The following is a 19,515-nucleotide window of genomic DNA, read 5'->3' as shown; positions in this document are numbered from 1 at the left end:
GCGAAGCGACGCTACAAGTGAAAGGCCAAGCGGAGGTCTTGGTCGATTATAAGGGACAGCGGAAAGTCCTGCCAATCATCGTGGTACCAGGAGAGAAGCCAGCACTCCTAGGCCGCGACTGGATTGCGAACCTCGGAATGGACCTAAACAGCATTCACGAGGTGCACGCACAACCGTCTGTCGACAGCATCCTGTCAAGGTATGCCAGCGTTTTTTCACCTGGTTTAGGGTTGATAAAGGGTTACCAAGCAAAACTGGTGCTTAAGGAAGGAAGCATGCCAGTCTTTTGCAAGGCGCGGTCTGTGCCGTATGCCATTCGTGAACCTGTCGAGCATGAGCTAGGCAACTTGCAAAAAGAGGGCGTACTGGTGCCCGTAACCCGCAGCGACTGGGCCACGCCGCTGGTAGCTGTTCACAAGCCAGACGGCACAGTACGATTGTGTGGAGACTATAAATTGACGGTGAATCCATGTGTGAAGACCGACCATTACCCACTGCCCGCGGTGGAGGATTCGTTCACGACACTGGCTGGGGGCAAGGTTTTCACCGTTCTGGACCTTTCGACGGCATATCAGCAAATCGAGGTGCACCCTGACTCGCGACCCTTGCTGACTATAAACTCTCACATAGGGTTGTTCCAGTATGTTCGAATGCCGTACGGAATCTCAAGTGCACCTGCAGTTTTCCTGGCAATCATGAACAAGCTGTTGAAAGGACTACCGGGAGTGGTATGCTACCTCGACGACGTCCTTATCACGGGAGCATCGCATACCGAATGCCTGGCCCGGGTGGAAGCAGTCCTGCAAGTTTTCAGGGACCACGGCGTAAAAGTGAGAAAGGAAAAATGCAAGTTTTTTTTTTTTTTGAATTCTGTCAAATATCTTGGGCATATCATTGACGAAAATGGTGTGCACCCGTGCGTCGAGAAGGTTGAAGCCATAAGGGAAGCACCCACACCTAAGAACATCAGTGAGCTTAAAGCGTACCTCGGCATGATAACTTTTTACTCCAAGTTCATGCCAAACATGTCTTCGAGGCTAAAGCCTTTGTATGCACTGCTTCAGAAGGATAAGAAGTGGGTCTGGTCCGCAAAAGAAGAAAAAGCCTTCGCGGAGAGTAAGAGCCTCCTAACGCAAGCGAGCGTGCTAACATTCTATGATTCAAAGAAGCCTCTTGGATTAGTCTGCGACGCCTCTCCTTACGGGGTTGGCGCAGTGTTGTTTCATGTCGTGAACGGGGAAGAAAGGCCGATAGCTTATGCGTCACGCACCTTGAGCAAGACCGAAAGTGGCTACGCACACATAGAAAAGGAAGCGTTGGCTGTGATTTTCGGAATCAAACGGTTTCACAAGTATCTTTACGGCAGTGAATTCACCATTTATTCCGATCACCTTCCCCTGGAGGGACTGCTGGGGCAAACAAAGCCAATTCAGCAAATGGCAGCAGCACGCATGCAGCGCTGGATGCTAGTGCTAGCTGCATATCGCTACAAATGGGTGTACAGAAAGGGAGCCCAAGTAGCAAACGCGGACGCGTTATCGCAATTACCGCTTCCGAACGACAGCGACGAAAGCGACTATGTTCACTTCTTTTCAGCAGTAGAAGCCGTACCACTATCTGCGAAAAAGATCAGTGACGAAACCCAAAAAGACCCAGTTTTGTCTAAGGTGCTAATGTGTGTTTTGAATGGATGGCCATCGTACGTGTCAGAAGACAACGTAGCCCCATTCTTCTCGCGGAAAGACGAACTGTCGGTAGACTGTGGTTGCATAACATGGGGAACTCGGGTTGTTATACCTGAAGCGGTACAATCTGAAGTCTTATCGCTTTTGCATGAAGGGCATCCAGGCACCGCTCGCATGAAAATGCTACCAAGAAGCCATGTGTGGTGGCCAAAGTTGTGCGACCGCATTGAAGAAACTGTAAGAGGTTGTTCAACTTGCCAACTAACGCAGAACTCTGCGCCCCACGTGCCGATGTTATCGTGGGGATGGCCAACCCGCAGGTGGCAGAGAGTTCACCTGGATTTTGCCTACTACAAGAACGACTGGTTTTTAGTGCTTGTCGATGCGCACTCCAAGTGGGTGGATGTTCTGCACATGAAGTCCACTACAGCACAGGCGACAATTGAAAAACTCCGCACTGTTGTTGCTGCATTTGGGCTTCCCGAGAGAATTGTGACTGACAATGGGCCGCAATTTGTGTCTGCTGAATTCACAAATTTTCTCAACTCCAATGCAGTGCAGCACACCAAGACACCACCTTACCACCCAGCTTCAAATGGCACGGCGGAGCGGCTTGTCCAGACCGTCAAGCGAAGCTTCATCAAACAGCTACGGGACGAGCAGAACACGGGAGTGACTCGGACGATGCAACATCGGGTAGACCAGTTCCTGTTCACCTACCGAAACACACCGTGTTTGACGACCGGTAAGACACCAGCCGAACTGTTTCTCTCATGGAGGCCACGCACGAGGCTGAGCATCTTGCATCCGGAGCTAGCGAAACCTGCCGAAGCAAATATAGCTCGAAGACAGGGTCAGGAAACCCATACTTCATGGAGGGAGTTCGAGGTTGGCGACAACGTTCGTGTGCCAGGAAACCGACCGAGTGATCCACGTTGGTTGGAAGGAACACTTGTGCGACGAGTTAGCAAAGGAACATACATACCGTATACACGCGTGTAAGGGCCGCACCCGTGTAAGGGCCGCATCCCGTTTTTAAGAAGCACATATTAAAAAAAAAAAAGTTGTGTGTAAGGGCCGCATCCGCACTTTCCTTGACCCATGCGTATTCAAAATGCGCGCGCGTGTGTGAGCTACTAGGCGTTGTCAGTAGATGGTGTTAGAGAACGCAATTATCATCATCACCATATAGTACATCATTAGAATAATTTGTTGGTTTTCTTCATGCTAATATGTTCATTAATTTGGCTAAAATTTTTAGTTTTTTTAGTAGTGTTCATACACCGGCCAACTAAAGGTTAAAGCAGGATTTTATCTTTAACTTCTGACACTTCTATACAAACGCGCTATCCTTATCGGCATTAGCATCACCAACTTTGGTGTTTGTGCGTTGTTCGGTCATTGTGCTGTTCAGCCTGCCATGTGCTCGAGTTTTGCACACCGTTGAATGACTCTGGGACTCCAGCTAGTTTTCTGCGGGACGTTTACATTTTCGCACGATGGGCAAGCAGCTGAATAGCTATACAGGTGGCTATAAGTTGAAGGTGATCGAGTTTGCCCTCGAGCACGAGAAACGGGCCGCCGGCAGAAAATTCGACGTTGACGAGAAGTGTGTTCGACGTTGGTGCGCCCAGAAGAAAGCCTTGCAGAACACCAATATCAAAAAGCGCGCTTTCCGAGGAAAGCAGTGCAAGTATCCCGATTTGGAAGAGGAGTTGCTCCGCTCTGTGACTGAGGTGCAGAACGATGGTTTTGCGCTCACTACAGACATGCTGCGCATGAAGGCACTAGCCTTGGCACGTGCGAAAAATATACCGGCCGGGGATTTCAAGGCTAGTGCTGGCTGGGTGCGAAGGTATATGAAAAGAAAGGGACTCTCTTTTCGGCGAAGGACCACACTGTGCCAGCGGCTGCCAGAAGACTACCGACAAGGTGCTTAGTTTTCACAAGCATGTCATCGGCCTGCACCATCAGCACAGTTATTTGTTGTCGCAAACTGCGAACGCTGATCAAACTCCTGTGTGGTTTGACTCTCCCGAGAACTACACAGTCGAAGTAAAAGGCAAGAAGAGTGTCGCCGTGCGGACCACCGGCGCTGAGCGCCAACGCTGCACTGTGATGCTTTGTGTGACCGCGGACGGGCGGAAGCTACCCCCGTACGTTGTTTTGAAAAGGAAAAGAATTCCGAACGAAGTTTTCCCCTAGGGCATCATAGTTAGAGCCCAAGAGAAGGGATGGATGAACGATGATTTGGCGCTAGACTGGGTGAAAAGTGTTTGGCAGAACCGACCGGGAGCTTTGTTGGCCAAACATTCACTTTTAGTATTGGATAGTTTCCGCGGCCACCTTACCGATGAGGTGAAGGAGCAGCTGCGCCGTGTCGGCACAGACATGGCCGTGATTCCAGGCGGCCTCTTAGGAATGTTGCAACCATTGGATGTGAGCGTGAATAGACCATTCAAAGTTGAATTCCGAAGACTCTACACGGAATGGATGGCAACCGGCAACCATGAGCACACGCCGACCGGACGGCTGAAGAGGGCACCGCTTGCTACTGTTCTCGGTTGGATATTGTCGGCGTGAGTTCGTTGTCGACGGACATTGTGTCCCGAAGTTTTAAGGTCACTGGGATATCCAACAGCCTGGATGGCACCGAAGATGACTGTTTGTGGAATGATGGTGCTCCGCAACACACTATCTCGGACTCCGAGTTAGAGGACTCGTCGAGTGACGACGATTAAGCGCACACGCGGCATACTGCAATAAACGCTCTTCGTTCACTAACTGGTACGTTGTTTTTAGTTCACCAAAAAAAAGTTCCGTGTATGGGCCGCAACCTGAAAATTAGCCCTCACTTCCTGAAAAAAAAGTGCGGCCCTTACACGCGTTTATACGGTAGTCCGAATCGAAGACCACGAGCGCTTTCTGCATGCGGACGATATTGTTCCTAACACATGCCTTGCTCCTCTTCCCAGAAGCGTGTGGATTCCTGAGCGCATGGCACAGCCGGGTACCACTCCGTCACAAAGCGACAGCGACACCGCATCGCCGCCGGATGGGCCTGCACCAGAGCAACGACTTCCGCCACCTGACCGAGCCAGCGTGACGGAACTGCCATCACAGCAGGCGCCTGACGCCAGCTCCCAAGAAAACGTCGCGCCACCTGAATTGCGACGAAGCACAAGAATTCGAAAGCCTCCCGAACGTTTTGGCTATGCTGCTAAATAAAGGGGGAAGAGATGTAGTAGCCAACGTATGACGCGCCGTACTGACGTCACAGGCTACGTCATGTGCCTGTACTTATATTGGCATGCGAGCCGCTTGCTTAACACATTAAACCTTCGCCACCAACTGAGTCCAGCGTCGCCTTGCTCGCTGGCTACAACAGAATCAATTACATCTCTAGTGATGAACACGCTAAACACTATCTCATACAATATTCCAATCCACTCAATTAACGTAACAAATGCAAGGCAATGTGAAGGCGGTGTCGCCAACGCTCGACTCACCATGAGGGGCCCACGTAGAAATGACCCGCAGCGCCACACCATGAACCCACCGTGGGAGACAACCGTTTGTGCCAGCCGCCGCACACCAGAAAAGACTCGTTTATGTCTCATGTGCCGCCACCCAGCCTTGCCACCAGGCGTCAACACGCGTCACTGCAATTATGATGATGATGAACCCTGCGCCACCTACCGCTCGACGGTTGTTAAAGAGACACTAAAGGCAATTATCAAGTCAACGTTGATTGTTGAAATAGGGAACCAAAGCTCAAGTTTGCGGAGCGATGACAATGCTGCGCCTGGCCCTGCCGGCGAGCTCCGGAACACTTGAGGAGAGACGTGAGAAAGGTTGCAGGCGAGTGAGTGCGTTTCGTCGAAACGAGAGAATGTGCGACACGCGCTCAAGGCGTTCTGCAATCCGTGTGGCGAACTTGGTCGCCGTGCAGTCACCTTGGCGTGTTAAAACGAGATGCTCGCTGTGCGAAGTTAGTTGCCTTTCCGTGATGGAAGAAGCGGCCGCATGGAAGTATCGCCGAGGTTCAAAGTGTTGTGTTGTGGGCTGCTCCAACAATGCAGAAAACTCCAAGGGACGCTCTCTACATGTAAAGCTGTATCAGTTTCCCATCTAGTCACAGCCGGCGAACACAGCCCCGTTCACGAAAGATAGAGCAAGCATGGCACGAAAGCCGGGGGGGGGGGGAGGGGGGGAAGGCGAGCACTTCAATTTGACTTGCTGTGGTTAAACCTAGCTTGCTCCTTCATGGTAGCGTGAGCGTGTCGTGGGCGGCACGGAGGATATGACTAAAACTTCTAGAACATTTTAATGCCATAATCCTATAACTTTAGTTTTTATTTATTTTTTCAGCATGCTGCAAATAACAGTACGCACATGACAGAACACGGCTGCTATGTACTGCTAGATACCACATCAAAACAGCAATTATATGTTTTCCATAAACGTCAACACACCACATTGATAGAGTTTGCGGCTTCATGTTGGCAGAATGAAACTTACCTAGAGGCATACGTTGTGCACTGTATTATCACCGCGGACCCAATAAATGCATTTCACAGTGACTCTGGCGTCCTCGTCTTCCGTCAACTGCTCCACATCATAAACTTGACTAACGAGCTTTACTCCTTTGGTTTGATTCACTTCTCGAAAGTGCTTGTTCAGCTCAGAGATCTTTGTGAAGCCCCACTGCAGGCGGTACATTATGAGGTGACTCAAACACAGCGCGCGCTCTCTGTACAAGCACGCAAGCAACCGGCAGCACATTGCAGCGGAGGGAAAATGCGCCATCTACATCCCCGATTTCCACTTTTCAACCAAAGGTGGCGCTGCCTGTCCGGAGTCGCAGCGCCACCATGCGTTGCTTTGGCTTACTATAGCAGTCCAGAAACCTTGTAGTCTTAATTTTGTGCCTAGGAGGGGCCTATTTTGAATTAAAATCGCGTTTTAGTGGTCTGCATTGGGTTAGCGCACTTCAAATTAGTCGCCTCAAGAAGCAGACTGAAGGGACCGAGTCACATCACTGTTGTCGTGCACAATGTTGCCCGGCTTTACTGCGCTAGTTGCAGCAGAGCGCAAGCTGTGGGAGACACAGCAGCAGCAACGGCCATTTATCAATTTCCCGCCATTTGCTCTGAGATTTCAGACATTTTTGGTTCAACTGCACCCCGCTAGACGGCACCACCTGTCCTCGCACCACTCGCCATAGCGACGTCCGATGGTTCTTTTTTCTATGAATTAAACAAATAAGCAGCATTTTATTGTGTCTTTTGATGCAAGGAAGGTTCTTTATTTAGTGCAGCTAGATCGATTACTAGTGATTAATTGTAAGCGGTCCGTCTGATGTCATCGGGATTATTTCAAAAATGTCCCACTATGGCGCATGTGTTCTTGTGCGCTTACCTTAATTTCTCGGTAAGTCGGTTGATAATATTGTCGTTTTAGATGTTGTCATACATTGGGCTGTCACTCTGACGTAAATTGTTATTTGACCTTAGTGTCTCTTTGACCCTAAATGCAGCCTATCTGCAAGACACGTGTGCACCACAAGGCCCAAACGACTTTACTGGGGGTGATAGCACCCTCACATCATCTAGACGTCTTCTCGGGCTATGCCTTGAGGGCGGGCTTTTGAATTTACAAAAAAATTGCTAGTCGGCTTTCTTTGAGCAAGGTTTGTTTGTCTAGCAGACAATGTGCCTTGAAGAGGAAGTGTTGGCAAAATAGATATTACCTGGCTGCATGTGTGAAAATACTGTCGTTTAGTTGAAAACATATTTGGGTTAGTTTGAATGCCAGGAGCAAAATTGTTCGAACAGGTGGGCTCCCTGAGAGGGCAGTGTTTTCGTGAGAGAAAAGTGAGTGCACAGGCACATACTGATTGGAAAGTTTAATGGTGCACCCAAAAACACAGGTAAACTGCTCTGATTCCTGAGTGTTGAATTACAGGGCCTTAGTAGTCTTTCTCCAGCTATGGTCAGTGTGCTATATGTGCTTGCAAACTCTTCTCTCTTTCGACCCCCCCCCCCCCTGTCTTTTTCAGGCCACGGATAACACTGCAAAAGCAGTGATGAGTAAGCTCACAGCACACGGTGTCAAGCTGACTCTGCCTTCGCTTCTTGCTGGCCTGGAGAATGATCTCTGGAGGACTAAATCGGGTGAGAATCAAGCACGGGTACAAGTCTGAAGACAGGCTTCTGAATGGAAACAAGTGATAAGGGGGATTTACTGCTTGAGTGCTTGTAATATATACTGCAAACTACACTTGTGCAAATATTCATGCACTTTGAATATTCAAACAAACATTAACGCATTTGAAATGAACGAATAGGCATATATCAGTCAGCATGTACCTCCTTGTTAAAGTGGTTTCACTACAGTGGAGGGTGCAATACCATGAACACACCTTTCCACGAAAAATTTGCAGTGCCACAAAGCTTCAAGGTTAAATGAACATGTGAGAATTTGTGACAAATTTCTTCATCATCTGTACATAACTATTATCGCATGGTGATCGTCATCATTTGTGGAGACAAATCTCAAGTTTTTTCTGTGCCTCAGAGGTGAACGATGTCAAGCAAGCCACCATCGTGCACAGTTTCCTCGTAGGCCTCGGTGATAGGTGACGACTTATATAGCGTCATCTCAGCTGACAACAGTGCCCCAGTGAATTTTTCTGCTTACCATATTTATTCGCGTATTGAACGCACTCTATTTTTTTCCGAAAAATTGAGTTGGAGGTGCATTTACTATGCGGGGCAAGCTTTATGAAACTTTTTTTCAAAATGAGCTATAAAATGCGCTAATGCAAAAAAAAAAAAGATGAAGTAAATGAAAAAGTTAGATGACTTAGCCTTTTGCAATTTGCTTACGCGTACACTGTTGGGAAACAGCTTCTTTGTTGTACTTCACTCATCTTCGGTGGTTGATAGCGCTCTCTTCCGCAAGCTGTCCCCACGCCACTCGCGCACTCCCTAAAAGCATTTCACAGCTTTCTTCTCTCAATCGTTTTACCGTGACAGTGGTATCTCCCGTGATCTCGCCGGGTACTGAAAAGCGAGAGCTACGACGCACTTTTCAATCCTTGTGGCAACCTCGCATGACGACCACGACGACGTCATTGACATTACAGCAAGCAACCAACATTGTAGCGTGCTACTAGCGAAGCATCAAAACAAACCATCAATAATAAAATACGGCAGCCGTCTCTCTATCTACATTAGCAGTGATTGTAGAATGGGTAATCTTGCGTTTCGTAAAGCATGCGCAGATAACAAGCATGAAGGGCTAATTGCAACTGATGCGAGGATCGGAGGTGCTACCATGTTTTGGGAATCGTCAAGTTTGTTTTGGGCAGCAAGCAATTTTTTATGGTTTTTCAGAAACTTGTGATGCAATGGCGACGAATGGCCCTTCACAACAGCCATGGCGACAGCAAATTCTGTCGTCACTCAAAAATCGCATGCATGTGGTTAGGCCTTGAAGGGCCCGCAATTTACCCAGTGATCGAAATTCAGTTGTGGGGAAAATGTGCGTGAGTGTACGATGAACATGGAGCCATGAGAATTTTCGAAGCAGCGCTCTAATAGCGGAGTTAGATTGTTTGATTAGGGTAACATCGAAACCGCGAAGATCCCTCCTTTCACTCTCTGTTGCGCTACTCTTCCTGATATCCTCTCCCAAAGCCATTTTGCCCTCTCGCTGAGCCCCCCTCCACGCCCCTTCCAATCTTGCGTGTCTTCGCTGACGCGCTGCTTGAAACACCGTCTACTTTCGGTTTCCCTGACTCCGTCCGTCAACTCCGTATGTAGCTGCGTGCTTGTTGGCGAACCGCAGCTGTCTTGCTTATACGAATCGTGCTGGTATGGACCTTGCATTGCGCTCACGCCTTCAAAGGATCGCCAACTTGATGGACCCGTACGGGGACACGCTGTGCCAGACAACCTCCATAGCTGATTCATGAGCGAGCACACGCACGCGGGCAACATAATAACAAGCATAGTGGACAGCTGCTTGCAGACTGATTGGAAATCATAGGCTCTTGCTCGGCCAATCACAGCATATTTGGATCGGCACGTCAGAGATATTGGAACGGCGCGTCATGTGGAGGCACAAAAGGCCCCCAAAAAGGGAGGAATTGTTTCTTGAAATTTGTGGCGTGCCGGCGGCTCGTAGCACTGCCACTTGTAGAATCGTTGATAGTGACGGCATTCTGCACATGATGCAGTGTTTACTTGAAATATTTGAAAAGATTTTAGGGGTGGTTTGCGGGCACTTTAAAGTTGCACATTTGCAGGAAGCGACCGTTGGTTGCCGCGGACAGTTTCATGACCTTCGCTCGCTCTGTGTTTGCCAGCTGCGATGTCTCTACACTCGCACCATTTGCTAAAAAAAAAAAACAAAAAACGCAGGACATGCCGCATACAGATAGAAAAAGAAACGATACGGCGCGCGGCAGCGGGCAAAGTGAGGGGGTGGGAGAGCAAGCAGAGGTGGCTGAGAGAGGTCTGGTATATTAATAAAAAGCGGAAGAGATCCAACCGGCAAGAAGGCGCCATGTGTCTGTTAGCAGGACTGCAGCAGATGAATGTACGGGGTGTGTTTAATACGAAGGGGAAAAAAATCTAATTTTTGACAACCTAAGTTGGGGGTGCATTCATTATACGTGTGAATTCATTACACGAGTAAAATATGGTATTAGCATTTCTGGGCACCATCTTGGACGGGAGTACAGAAAGCCACGTCATCGTTGCAGGAGACAACGTCACTGTTTTTGACTGCATCGGTGCTGATATCGTCGCTTACATTGCCAATGCTGCTGAAGTGGGCCTGTGCGGTTATGAAGATGCTAACAACACCACTAAATATTTTACCTTGCTACAGAGCTTGCATCGGCGCACACCATCAATCACCGCTGTTGTGGTTGAAAGTACGGAATTTGCTTATTTGAAAGCTTCAGTGCAAGATTAATGAGGATGGCTTGATAAGGGGTGGAAGTGCTGCACCAACTGCACCATGTTGTGCCAATCTGACCTGCTGTGCCTAAACGGCAATTTGCACATGCAACACCAAATTCAGTCTAGATTTTAATCATTAACCCAGCGAACGCGTGTGCTACTCATAGGGCGCAACCACATTTATATCAAACGTCGTATTTCGAACCATGCATAAATCTTGTGCCACGTGAACGCAATGCATGATTCTCGTTAAGGTGGCGTTTGTGTGCATACCTCATTATGCGCTTCTTTCTTTCTCTTTTTTGTTACCGCACCATTATGCGTGTAATGCTGCCTTTCGCAAACTGCGCCCGAATGATTGGGAATGATCTAGATAATCTCGGAACCTTCCGATGAGATCACGTTCACAATGCGTACATTAGAGTTTGTTCTGGAATTTACGCGGCCGTTAGCGATAACGCTGGAATTCTCGATGGCGCTGCACTTCGCTGCATGGTGGATTATCGACGGCCGACGCTCTATGTTTCCTGCTATCAGTCTGCAGCATGTATTGCTTGTAGAGTGATGTTTTGTTTTCCGGGCACAGGTTAGCCCAAATAAAAAGTTAACTCGTAAAAACAGCGGCTGCAGCCTTCATCGACTTCATGAGCCCAACAATGCGAATGCTGACAGCTAACTCTTTTGCATCAGAGATCGCGCCACTCACAACTACAAAACGCTGTAGTAAGAGAACAAGTACGTCCGCTCCAGGGGAAAATGCTCTTATTGCACAATCTCTGCCCATTGAAAGTGCACCACGCAGAACACTTTGAGCTGTGCGCTGGTGCTTGTCGATATCGCGCGTGCCAGCTATCGCAACCAGGTCCTGCATTAGAATCAAATTTCATGGCTGCTGCTCGAGCGACCCCCCTTTGCTTCGTGCCTTTCTTGCTCGTTCAAGACGGGCGGCGTGTCTCCTCTCTGCTTAAGCATTCGACGGCAGTTCTAACATGCGATGCGCCCTCTGAGGGATGGAGATCGGCCGTCTGGCTTGATCTCTGCTTGAGCAGTGCTCATCTCCCCAGCTTGCACAATATTCAGGGCGGGTCGAACGTATGATGCGCGGGGAATGTACCAACAGTAGTTTACGCAGAACATGGCGGCGACAGGGAAAACCCATCGAGTGTCCATATAGCTCCTATCCTAATAAAAAAAAAAACTTCACTCAATTGCCTAGCAATGGCGCAGAGAGTGCATCTAAATTTCCCGTTGTTCCCATGTCAGCTGTGGCACTTCAATGATTGGAACATGGTTTTTTTTACATTTATTTTTACAGAGCACTATATTTTTAGTATGAAGATAACTTTTATTATATAATAGCTCATCTCTAGTTTTGAGTTGCTGTTCATGTTGGATGCGGCATTTTAATCACATTTTGAACATTGCAACATTTTAACATTAATTTTTTATTCGTTTGATGTTTAGCATAGCTGTCCAGAACACTGCTTATGTTTTTTCTTTGAGTTGCTGCGCTTTCACCTTTGATGTTTTAAGGTTTAATGTATATATGAATTTAGGGTAAGTCTAGTCGCTTTATCAGCATTTTATGCTTAGTAAAAATCACTGAAATGTTTTGTGTTAATCGTAATGCAAAAATTCTAATTAACTGTGATACTATTAATTATAACTGCGACACGAGAACGAAGGGGACAGGACAATCGCAGTCCTGTTCATTGCGATCGTCCTGTCCACTTCATTCTCCTGTCTCGTTTTTAGCGCAGTTATACTTATCTAAATGTTTTACCAACTAGCCCCATTCATACGCCTCTCAAGTTAACAGCGATGTATGGCCCAAGAAATCGGCTCCAAAACTAAATTTCGATGCTCCAAAACACCTTTTGCTGCTTCAGAGCTGCTCCAAAACTCCCTTTTTACTGCTCCAAAACTTCATTATTCCTGCTCTCAAAGCTGCTACAAAAGACTGAAGCCCCCTTCCACCCCTGGCTTTAACTTGCAAAAGCTGTTACCTTTTTCTTAAGCATACTTTAAGGGAATGCATGCGTGCAACGTGTGCGTGCAACACGTGCAGGGCGCGGCGTGTCCCCGTACTGGTCCATCGCATTGGCGATTCTTTGAAGGAGTGAGAGCAACGCAGGGATCCATACCGGTATGATAACGCCAGCTTCGATTCGCCAACAAGCACGCAGCTACAAGGTAACTGACAGAGTCTCGGCAACCGGAAGTAGACGGTGTTTCAAGTACGCGTCAGCGATGACGTATGCCATGCGAGATTGGGAGGGGCATGGGCGGGTGCTTGGCGAGAGGGTGAAGCAGTGTGGGAGAGGATACCAGCAGAGGGAAGTGCAGGAGAGAGCAAAAGGTGTGGTCGTCAGGGTTTCGATAATCAAACGTGTCTAACTCTGCTATTACTGCACCGTTCTGAAAAATTCTCACGGCTCCGTGTTCGTCGTACATTTGTGCACAATTTGTCCACCACAACTGGATTTCAACCTCTGGGTGGTTTACAGGCCCTTTAAATACACATATTTCTTATTTCGAATTGTATGAATTTCGAAATATTTGGAAATTCTCTCCGAGTGCGATATATTCGAGATTCACTGTAGCAGCAGCAAGCGAGGCTGCGGCAAGTCAGCAAAAGCAGTCATGTTTTGGTCTTTTAGAGAGACAAAGGCATGCTCTTGTGAACTTGATGTGCCATAGCAGACACGCCAACATAAAAAAAAAGAAAAAAAACCAGCGAACCCCTAGCAGAAGACAGAACAAGCCCAATACCTGTAATTGTTTTTGGACTGTATGGTCACTCAGCCCGACGCAACCATGCGTGTGTGGTGCCCATGCCCCCCTCCCCCCCCACTCCACAAAGAAGGGTGGGCATGGTCGTTTCGTACTCTTTGCTCTTCAATTCATGTATCAGCACAGGAAGGAGCGAAAGTACATGCTTTTGAAAATATTTAACAGGTGGCACAACCAGTTGATTCACACTAAATCACACCACATTTGTTCTTATGTGTGACTTTTTGAACACACCAGTACATCAGTGTCGTAGAGATGGGAAACACGAAAGCTTATTTGTACATCAGTGACAGCGAAAAGCAGGTTTTATGTCCTTATTATAGGCATACTATTTTGTTATGACAGACGCTTGGCCAACCTAGTATTTGTAATTTTAGTGTGGACCTTCAAACATTAGTCCAAAAGAATGTTTTGATCCACTGCTGTGGTCTGAAGAGCCTGTTCGCCAGGAGCTATGGCATATGACTGCTGACTCAAAATTCGAGGGATCGAGTCGCAGTCACGGTGGTCGCGTTTTGATGGAGGTGAAATGCTGGTGGCATGTGTTTTCAGATTGCGATGCTCTTTAACTCTTTCATTGCCGCGCGAAAATCGTTGTTTTTCAAATATCTCAGGAAGATCATTTTTGCCAGTTTGAAAAGTACTCCAGCATGCATCACAGCATACCAAACTTTGCGCAAATAAATGCTCTTTTCAAAAAATATATGTTGTAGAGCAACAAACATATTTTAGAATGAATAAAAATGTGAAAAGTGGAATTTTCGGTTGCCAGATAGTAAACAGTGCAATAAAAAACACTATATATGCAAAAATATTCAAAAGAAGGAAAATTCAGAGCATACATTATGTAGATATATGACCCATAAACAGTGTAAAAAATAATGAATGTTGTGCAAAATGTTCCTCTTCACATAGATAAAGAAAATCAGAACTGAGGTGCTGCTCCATTGCTCATGCCGTAAGGTGAAGCATTGCATAGTTTTTTTGCGAGACACAAGTGTATTCATACTCTTTCCTCAGTAAATTTTTGTTGTCTTGTGATAAGAATCTCCAGCTGTTCTAATATAGATGGCTACCTGTGGTGTGGATAATTCTTCTATAAATGAAGTGTCCAATGAACTTCTCTATTTCATCTAGCGTCACCTCTTTCCATGAGCCACCTTATTCCGCATAGGTTGGCCTTCCCTAGATGCATGCAAGCATTTTTTTTTTTTAATTTTTGCACATATCGTTTTAAAAAAAGGATAATATTGTGTGCAGTTCTAAAAGGTTTCACACACCTCTGTAGTCGATGCCAAGATGTGCTCCGGGAGCCTTCTTGTAGTTAGGAGAAGCTCTGCAGCCAGCACCAGCATCCCGCGCTCCAGCGAAGTGTGGACCACGCGCTTAACCAGAGTAACTATAGGATTGAGCACAAAGATCAGAAGCTATACGCAGTTGTGACGGAGGTAACAACTTGAGGATGTATACAGAAGAAACCCATGAACAGCTGCGGATGTCTCTCGCAAGACATCATTGCCATATAACTTGAAGCTGATGTGCTGTCATCTTCAAATTAAGCCTGTCCTCACACAGTTCAGGTGGGGTAACTAGAGAGTTTTTTTCGAGCACATGAGTTGTGCAGCGCTAATGCGCACCCACGCATGCGTGACGACGGCGTCATAGGAGCGACTAGGGACACTAGATGCAACCCTGCAGTGTGTCTGATATAACAGTGCAAGTGAAAATAAAGTTGCTGAAAATGGTCGTAGAAGGCCACCTAGACACTTTAAACACGCGGCTTGCAATTTTATATTCGGCTTGCAAAGGTTCTTTTCATTGCAGAACTTCTATGTTACTGTAACATAATTATGAAGGGCACGCACTTCTCTCAAGTTCGCTAGCCTAGGGCACTTTTCGAACGATACACGCACATTGGTTTGCGCAAAGGTATGTAAAAAATCACTATGTTGCCGAAATCACTATGTTGCCGAAAATTCAAGTTTATTATGAAAGTTGAGGGCCTGAACTAAGTACTAGAAAGTGCTGGGCGCATTTGGAAACAAGTTTAACATGCCAAAATGGACAATGCAAAAGCGTCGATTACTGATGATCGATTTGAATAGGCATGGTAACAAAAGAGTTTAGGAACCCCAGGTAGTTGAAATGTTTTTGTGTTTTGAACTACGATATCTTTCATAATCACATTGAGGTTTTGGGACATGAGACCTCGACAATTATTATTATTATTATTAATAATAATTTAATATTGTTAATATTATTACTATTAGGAGGGTGTCTTGCATGGAATTCAATGTGAAAACACAATGAACTTCTGAATTAATTGTGAAATTCTGCTCGGACAAACACTTGCTTTGTTGCAATGTTTTTGAACGTAGTTCTGTTTAAGGCAAAGGCAGTACTGTTGTGTCGCTGTCATTCTTCAGGATCGGTGGAGCTTCTAGGTGCGATGGCATACTGTGCACCCAAGCAGCTGTCCTCCTGCCTGCCTTCCATTGTGCCCAAGCTCATCGAGGTGCTGTCCGACTCGCACGTCAAAGTGCAGCGAGCAGGCGCCCAGGCCCTCAAGCAGATTGGTTCCGTCATCAAGAACCCAGAGATCCAGGTCTCTCACCTGTTTTTTCATTACAAGTGCCTTACACTCCCATGCTCGAAAATGAATATACAGTCGAATCTCATTAATTCGAACTTTCACTTAGTTCCAACTGATGCTGTGGCACCATCGAAGCTATGTGTATTTCAATGGGCCAAAACGCCCTGTAATTCGAACGTGCAAGTACTTGTGACGGTTAATTTGAACATACTGTGCTTCGAAAATGCTCTCCGCACCATGCCCAATCCCGCGATGGCACCTCCGACACCTGAACGCTGCGTGCAAAGAAGGAAAAGAAGAAGAAGAAAGAAGATGCTGCGGCGGAATGTTTGCTCTCTTTCAAATGCCGATCTGCGACGCACCTGTGCCACGCTTCTCCCTTTTCCGTTCCTACCACGTAGAGACCCTTGTCTTTTCAAAGCCGCGGGCGAAGAGGGAGAGAAAAAAAAACAAAAGAAAGCTGTCACGGAGTGTTGGCTCCCTCTCTAATGCCGATCTGCGACGCGCCTGTGCCACGCTTCTCCCTTTCCCATCCCTGCCACGTAGAAACCCTTCTTCTTTCAATGCCGCGTGCGAAAAGAGCAAAAAAAATTAGAAGCTGCTGCGGAGTGTTAGTTCTCTCTAAAATGCTAATTTGCTTCTCTCCGCATGGAGGCGCTCCTCCTTTCTCGTCTTGTGCTGGCCACACTCCGGCTGCAGCACAGAGGGTAGCAGCAGAGACGCAGTCATTGTTCTTGTTTTTAGAGTGCCGGCCCTGGAGATCGCTCAGCGCAACTTCTCTTGCTAGGAGAATGCTGAAGCCGAAGTAGAATTGCTTAGCAAACTGCAAGCGAAATTGATTGACTCGCTGCAAGGCAAACGTCCAAAGACGTGCATCACCGATTACTGCAATTAATGATGGATGTCCTGTGATTTGTGAATAAGTGTAAGTCTTCTGAAAGTTCCCTCCTGCCCTCCCCCGTGTATTGGCTCAATGCACATGTGCCAGTGCATGGTTGAATTCTCCATTCATTTAGCTTTCATTTGTTCAAACTTCTTTTAATTTGAACAAATTTTCAGGCCCCTTCCAGTTCGAACTACCGAGATTCAGTGTTATGCACTTGGGCAATACGAATTTTGTTCCCATACAATTCGTTAAATTCCCCAGCTGAATTTCATTGAGTCCAAGGGGGCAATATTCAGGTGTCCTGAACACTTGTCCACATTGCAGTGGGTGATCGTATGGTGGTTTTGGGACGTTAAACACGACATATCGATCATCATTGCTGTGGGTGACATGAGCTTGGGTGACATAAGCTTGGGTAGTGAAACCAGTAAACGATGGCCAACAGCAGCACGCTCCAAAAGTGCACGCAGTTATAACTGTGCCTATCATTTGCCACAACTGCTGTGGGTGGAGCTGCAGTTGCTACTGACTCAATCATGTGTGGTTACGAGAAAACTTAAAAAGTAAACATACATCCAACACTCATTTAGTCAAAACAATGCTGATTACCACAACCACTGTGTGTAAAACTGCGCTGCACTCCATCACAGATCACGGTGGCATAGTTCTAAAGACAAGTGCACGGCCAGAACAACTGGTTTTGAAGCTGAACTACTGATGGCTACAACCGTTGTGCCTAGAGCCGCTGAAGCCACGGTCACTGTTCACTTGATCGTGTGGCGACAATGAAACACCGAGGCACATGCACAATTTAAGTGGATGAAATTGTGCTGTTAGCCTAAACTGTGGTCACGATTGACGCGATCATTGATAGTGACTACAAAGCTCTAAAGGCACCCAGCTAATGCAGCGGTAGATTAAAGACAATAAAGTTGTAAAGAGGCGTGAAGCATTTTGGTGTTCCTGTCATTTGCTCGTAATTACAATGGTGGAGTGAATGGACTTCGGCACTTAGCTTTCATTTGGCTTCAAACGAAGCCAAATGTACATGTTCCTGACTTACAATCGCACTATCTCTTATTAGTGCACTCATCTGTGTCCCAGAAAGACATTGGCAAGATTTTTCGACGAAAATTAATGTTTTGCGCTTATGTCAGAGTTTGAAAATGGATTTAGCTTGTTTTTTGGTAATGTCAAATTTTGAGTGTTACAATTGTTTTCACTTAGCTTTAACATGCATATCAAGATTCTACTTTATTATGTGAATGACATGCATATGTTATGCTCACAATGCAAAACAAATTTCATAGAATACTTTCTTTGAAGGCTTCGTTGAATTTTGTGGTGGTGAAACAAAAGCTCTCTTGAAGACAAGATGTAAAGCTGAGAGGTATCTTGAAAATTGTGGCTATCCAAGAATTCGATGCGAAACATGTGTTTCGATGGTTGCACAACGTGCCTCTTTCGAGGCTGCCCAAGACGACAACTATCACTACTAAGAGTGCCTTAGGCCCATGTTGCCCAATGCTAATCAAGACATTAATAAGCTTGTACCGTTGTTAAAAATTCTGTAGTACAGCCAAACCTTTTTATAAGGGACAGTGATATAAGAGAAAAATGGGTATACGAGACACCAGTGTGCCTACAGTAAAATACTGATGATATGAAAATGCATACAAGGTCCCCTGCTTTTAAGAGACATCTCGTATAAAAGACGAGAATCACTGTCCAGAGTGTGCCTTTTATAAAGGGGTTCAACTGTACTTCTGTGCCACGTGCATTTTAAATAGCTGTCAACCTTCACACAATAAAACAGCTAGTTTCCTTTTTTTTTTTTTGACAAGGCCTCAACCTATTGTGTGGGAATGTCCTTAGGAGTGCAGGACACGAATGCTTTTGTCCTTCATTGGCGCATCCAATAACTCTGCATTGCAGTGTTGTGGCACATATTGTCACGGGGTCGTGACGTGGCCGAAGACAGGAGACTTCGTGTAGGGATTTAACTGTTTATTTGGGCGAACCTGTGCCCGGTAAACGGAAAGTCCAATTACAGCAGCAGTCTCGCACAGATAGCAGTCTCGGACTGATAGCGGCGAACAGAGCGTCGGCCTTCGATCAACAACTGACAAGCGGCGAAGCGCGTCCGCATTTATACGCTTGCCGTCGAATGTTCTAGCGTTATCGCTGGCGGTGGCGTAGCTTCCAGAACTATCTGTACCGTTCGCACAGTGGGCGTGATCTTATCGAAATGATCTACTACAGTCCGGAACCTTCTAGAAAACTGCAGGCGCGGTTTGCGCTAAGAATCGTGTGGTGTTTTGGGACGATAACAAAAGCTTGGGAAAAGGAACGTGGCATTGCCCCCCTCTGAAAAAAGGCATCGTCCCGATGCTTTAACTAAAGATGAAAGTACAATAATAATGCAAGAAAGTACAATGAACAAATTCCAATACAACAATAATACACAAAAAAACACTGGTTCAGTTTGTTAACGCGCATGAAACGGCTTGAGGCGCGCGACATGGACGACTTCAGGTCGCGATCGGCGTCGTTGAGAGTTCGTGATACCGTCGGGGACAACCT

General features: G+C 46.7%; 1 protein-coding gene across 1 annotated transcript in view; it reads left to right on the top strand.

The window, feature by feature from the left end:
- LOC142804118 (stalled ribosome sensor GCN1-like) overlaps positions 1 to 19,515 on the top strand; it is a 344,986-nt gene that overhangs the window by 212,947 nt on the left and 112,524 nt on the right. Inside the window, exons 33-34 of the mRNA XM_075890700.1 lie at positions 7,747 to 7,861; positions 15,880 to 16,058. Coding sequence (XP_075746815.1) covers positions 7,747 to 7,861; positions 15,880 to 16,058 — 294 coding nt within the window. The remainder of the gene's footprint in view (positions 1 to 7,746; positions 7,862 to 15,879; positions 16,059 to 19,515) is intronic.

This window comes from Rhipicephalus microplus, chromosome 3, assembly GCF_043290135.1.
Source record: "Rhipicephalus microplus isolate Deutch F79 chromosome 3, USDA_Rmic, whole genome shotgun sequence".
Lineage (NCBI taxonomy): Eukaryota > Metazoa > Arthropoda > Arachnida > Ixodida > Ixodidae > Rhipicephalus > Rhipicephalus microplus.
The sequence above is the reverse complement of the archived record's forward strand: the minus strand, read 5'-3'. Positions and strand labels throughout refer to the sequence as shown.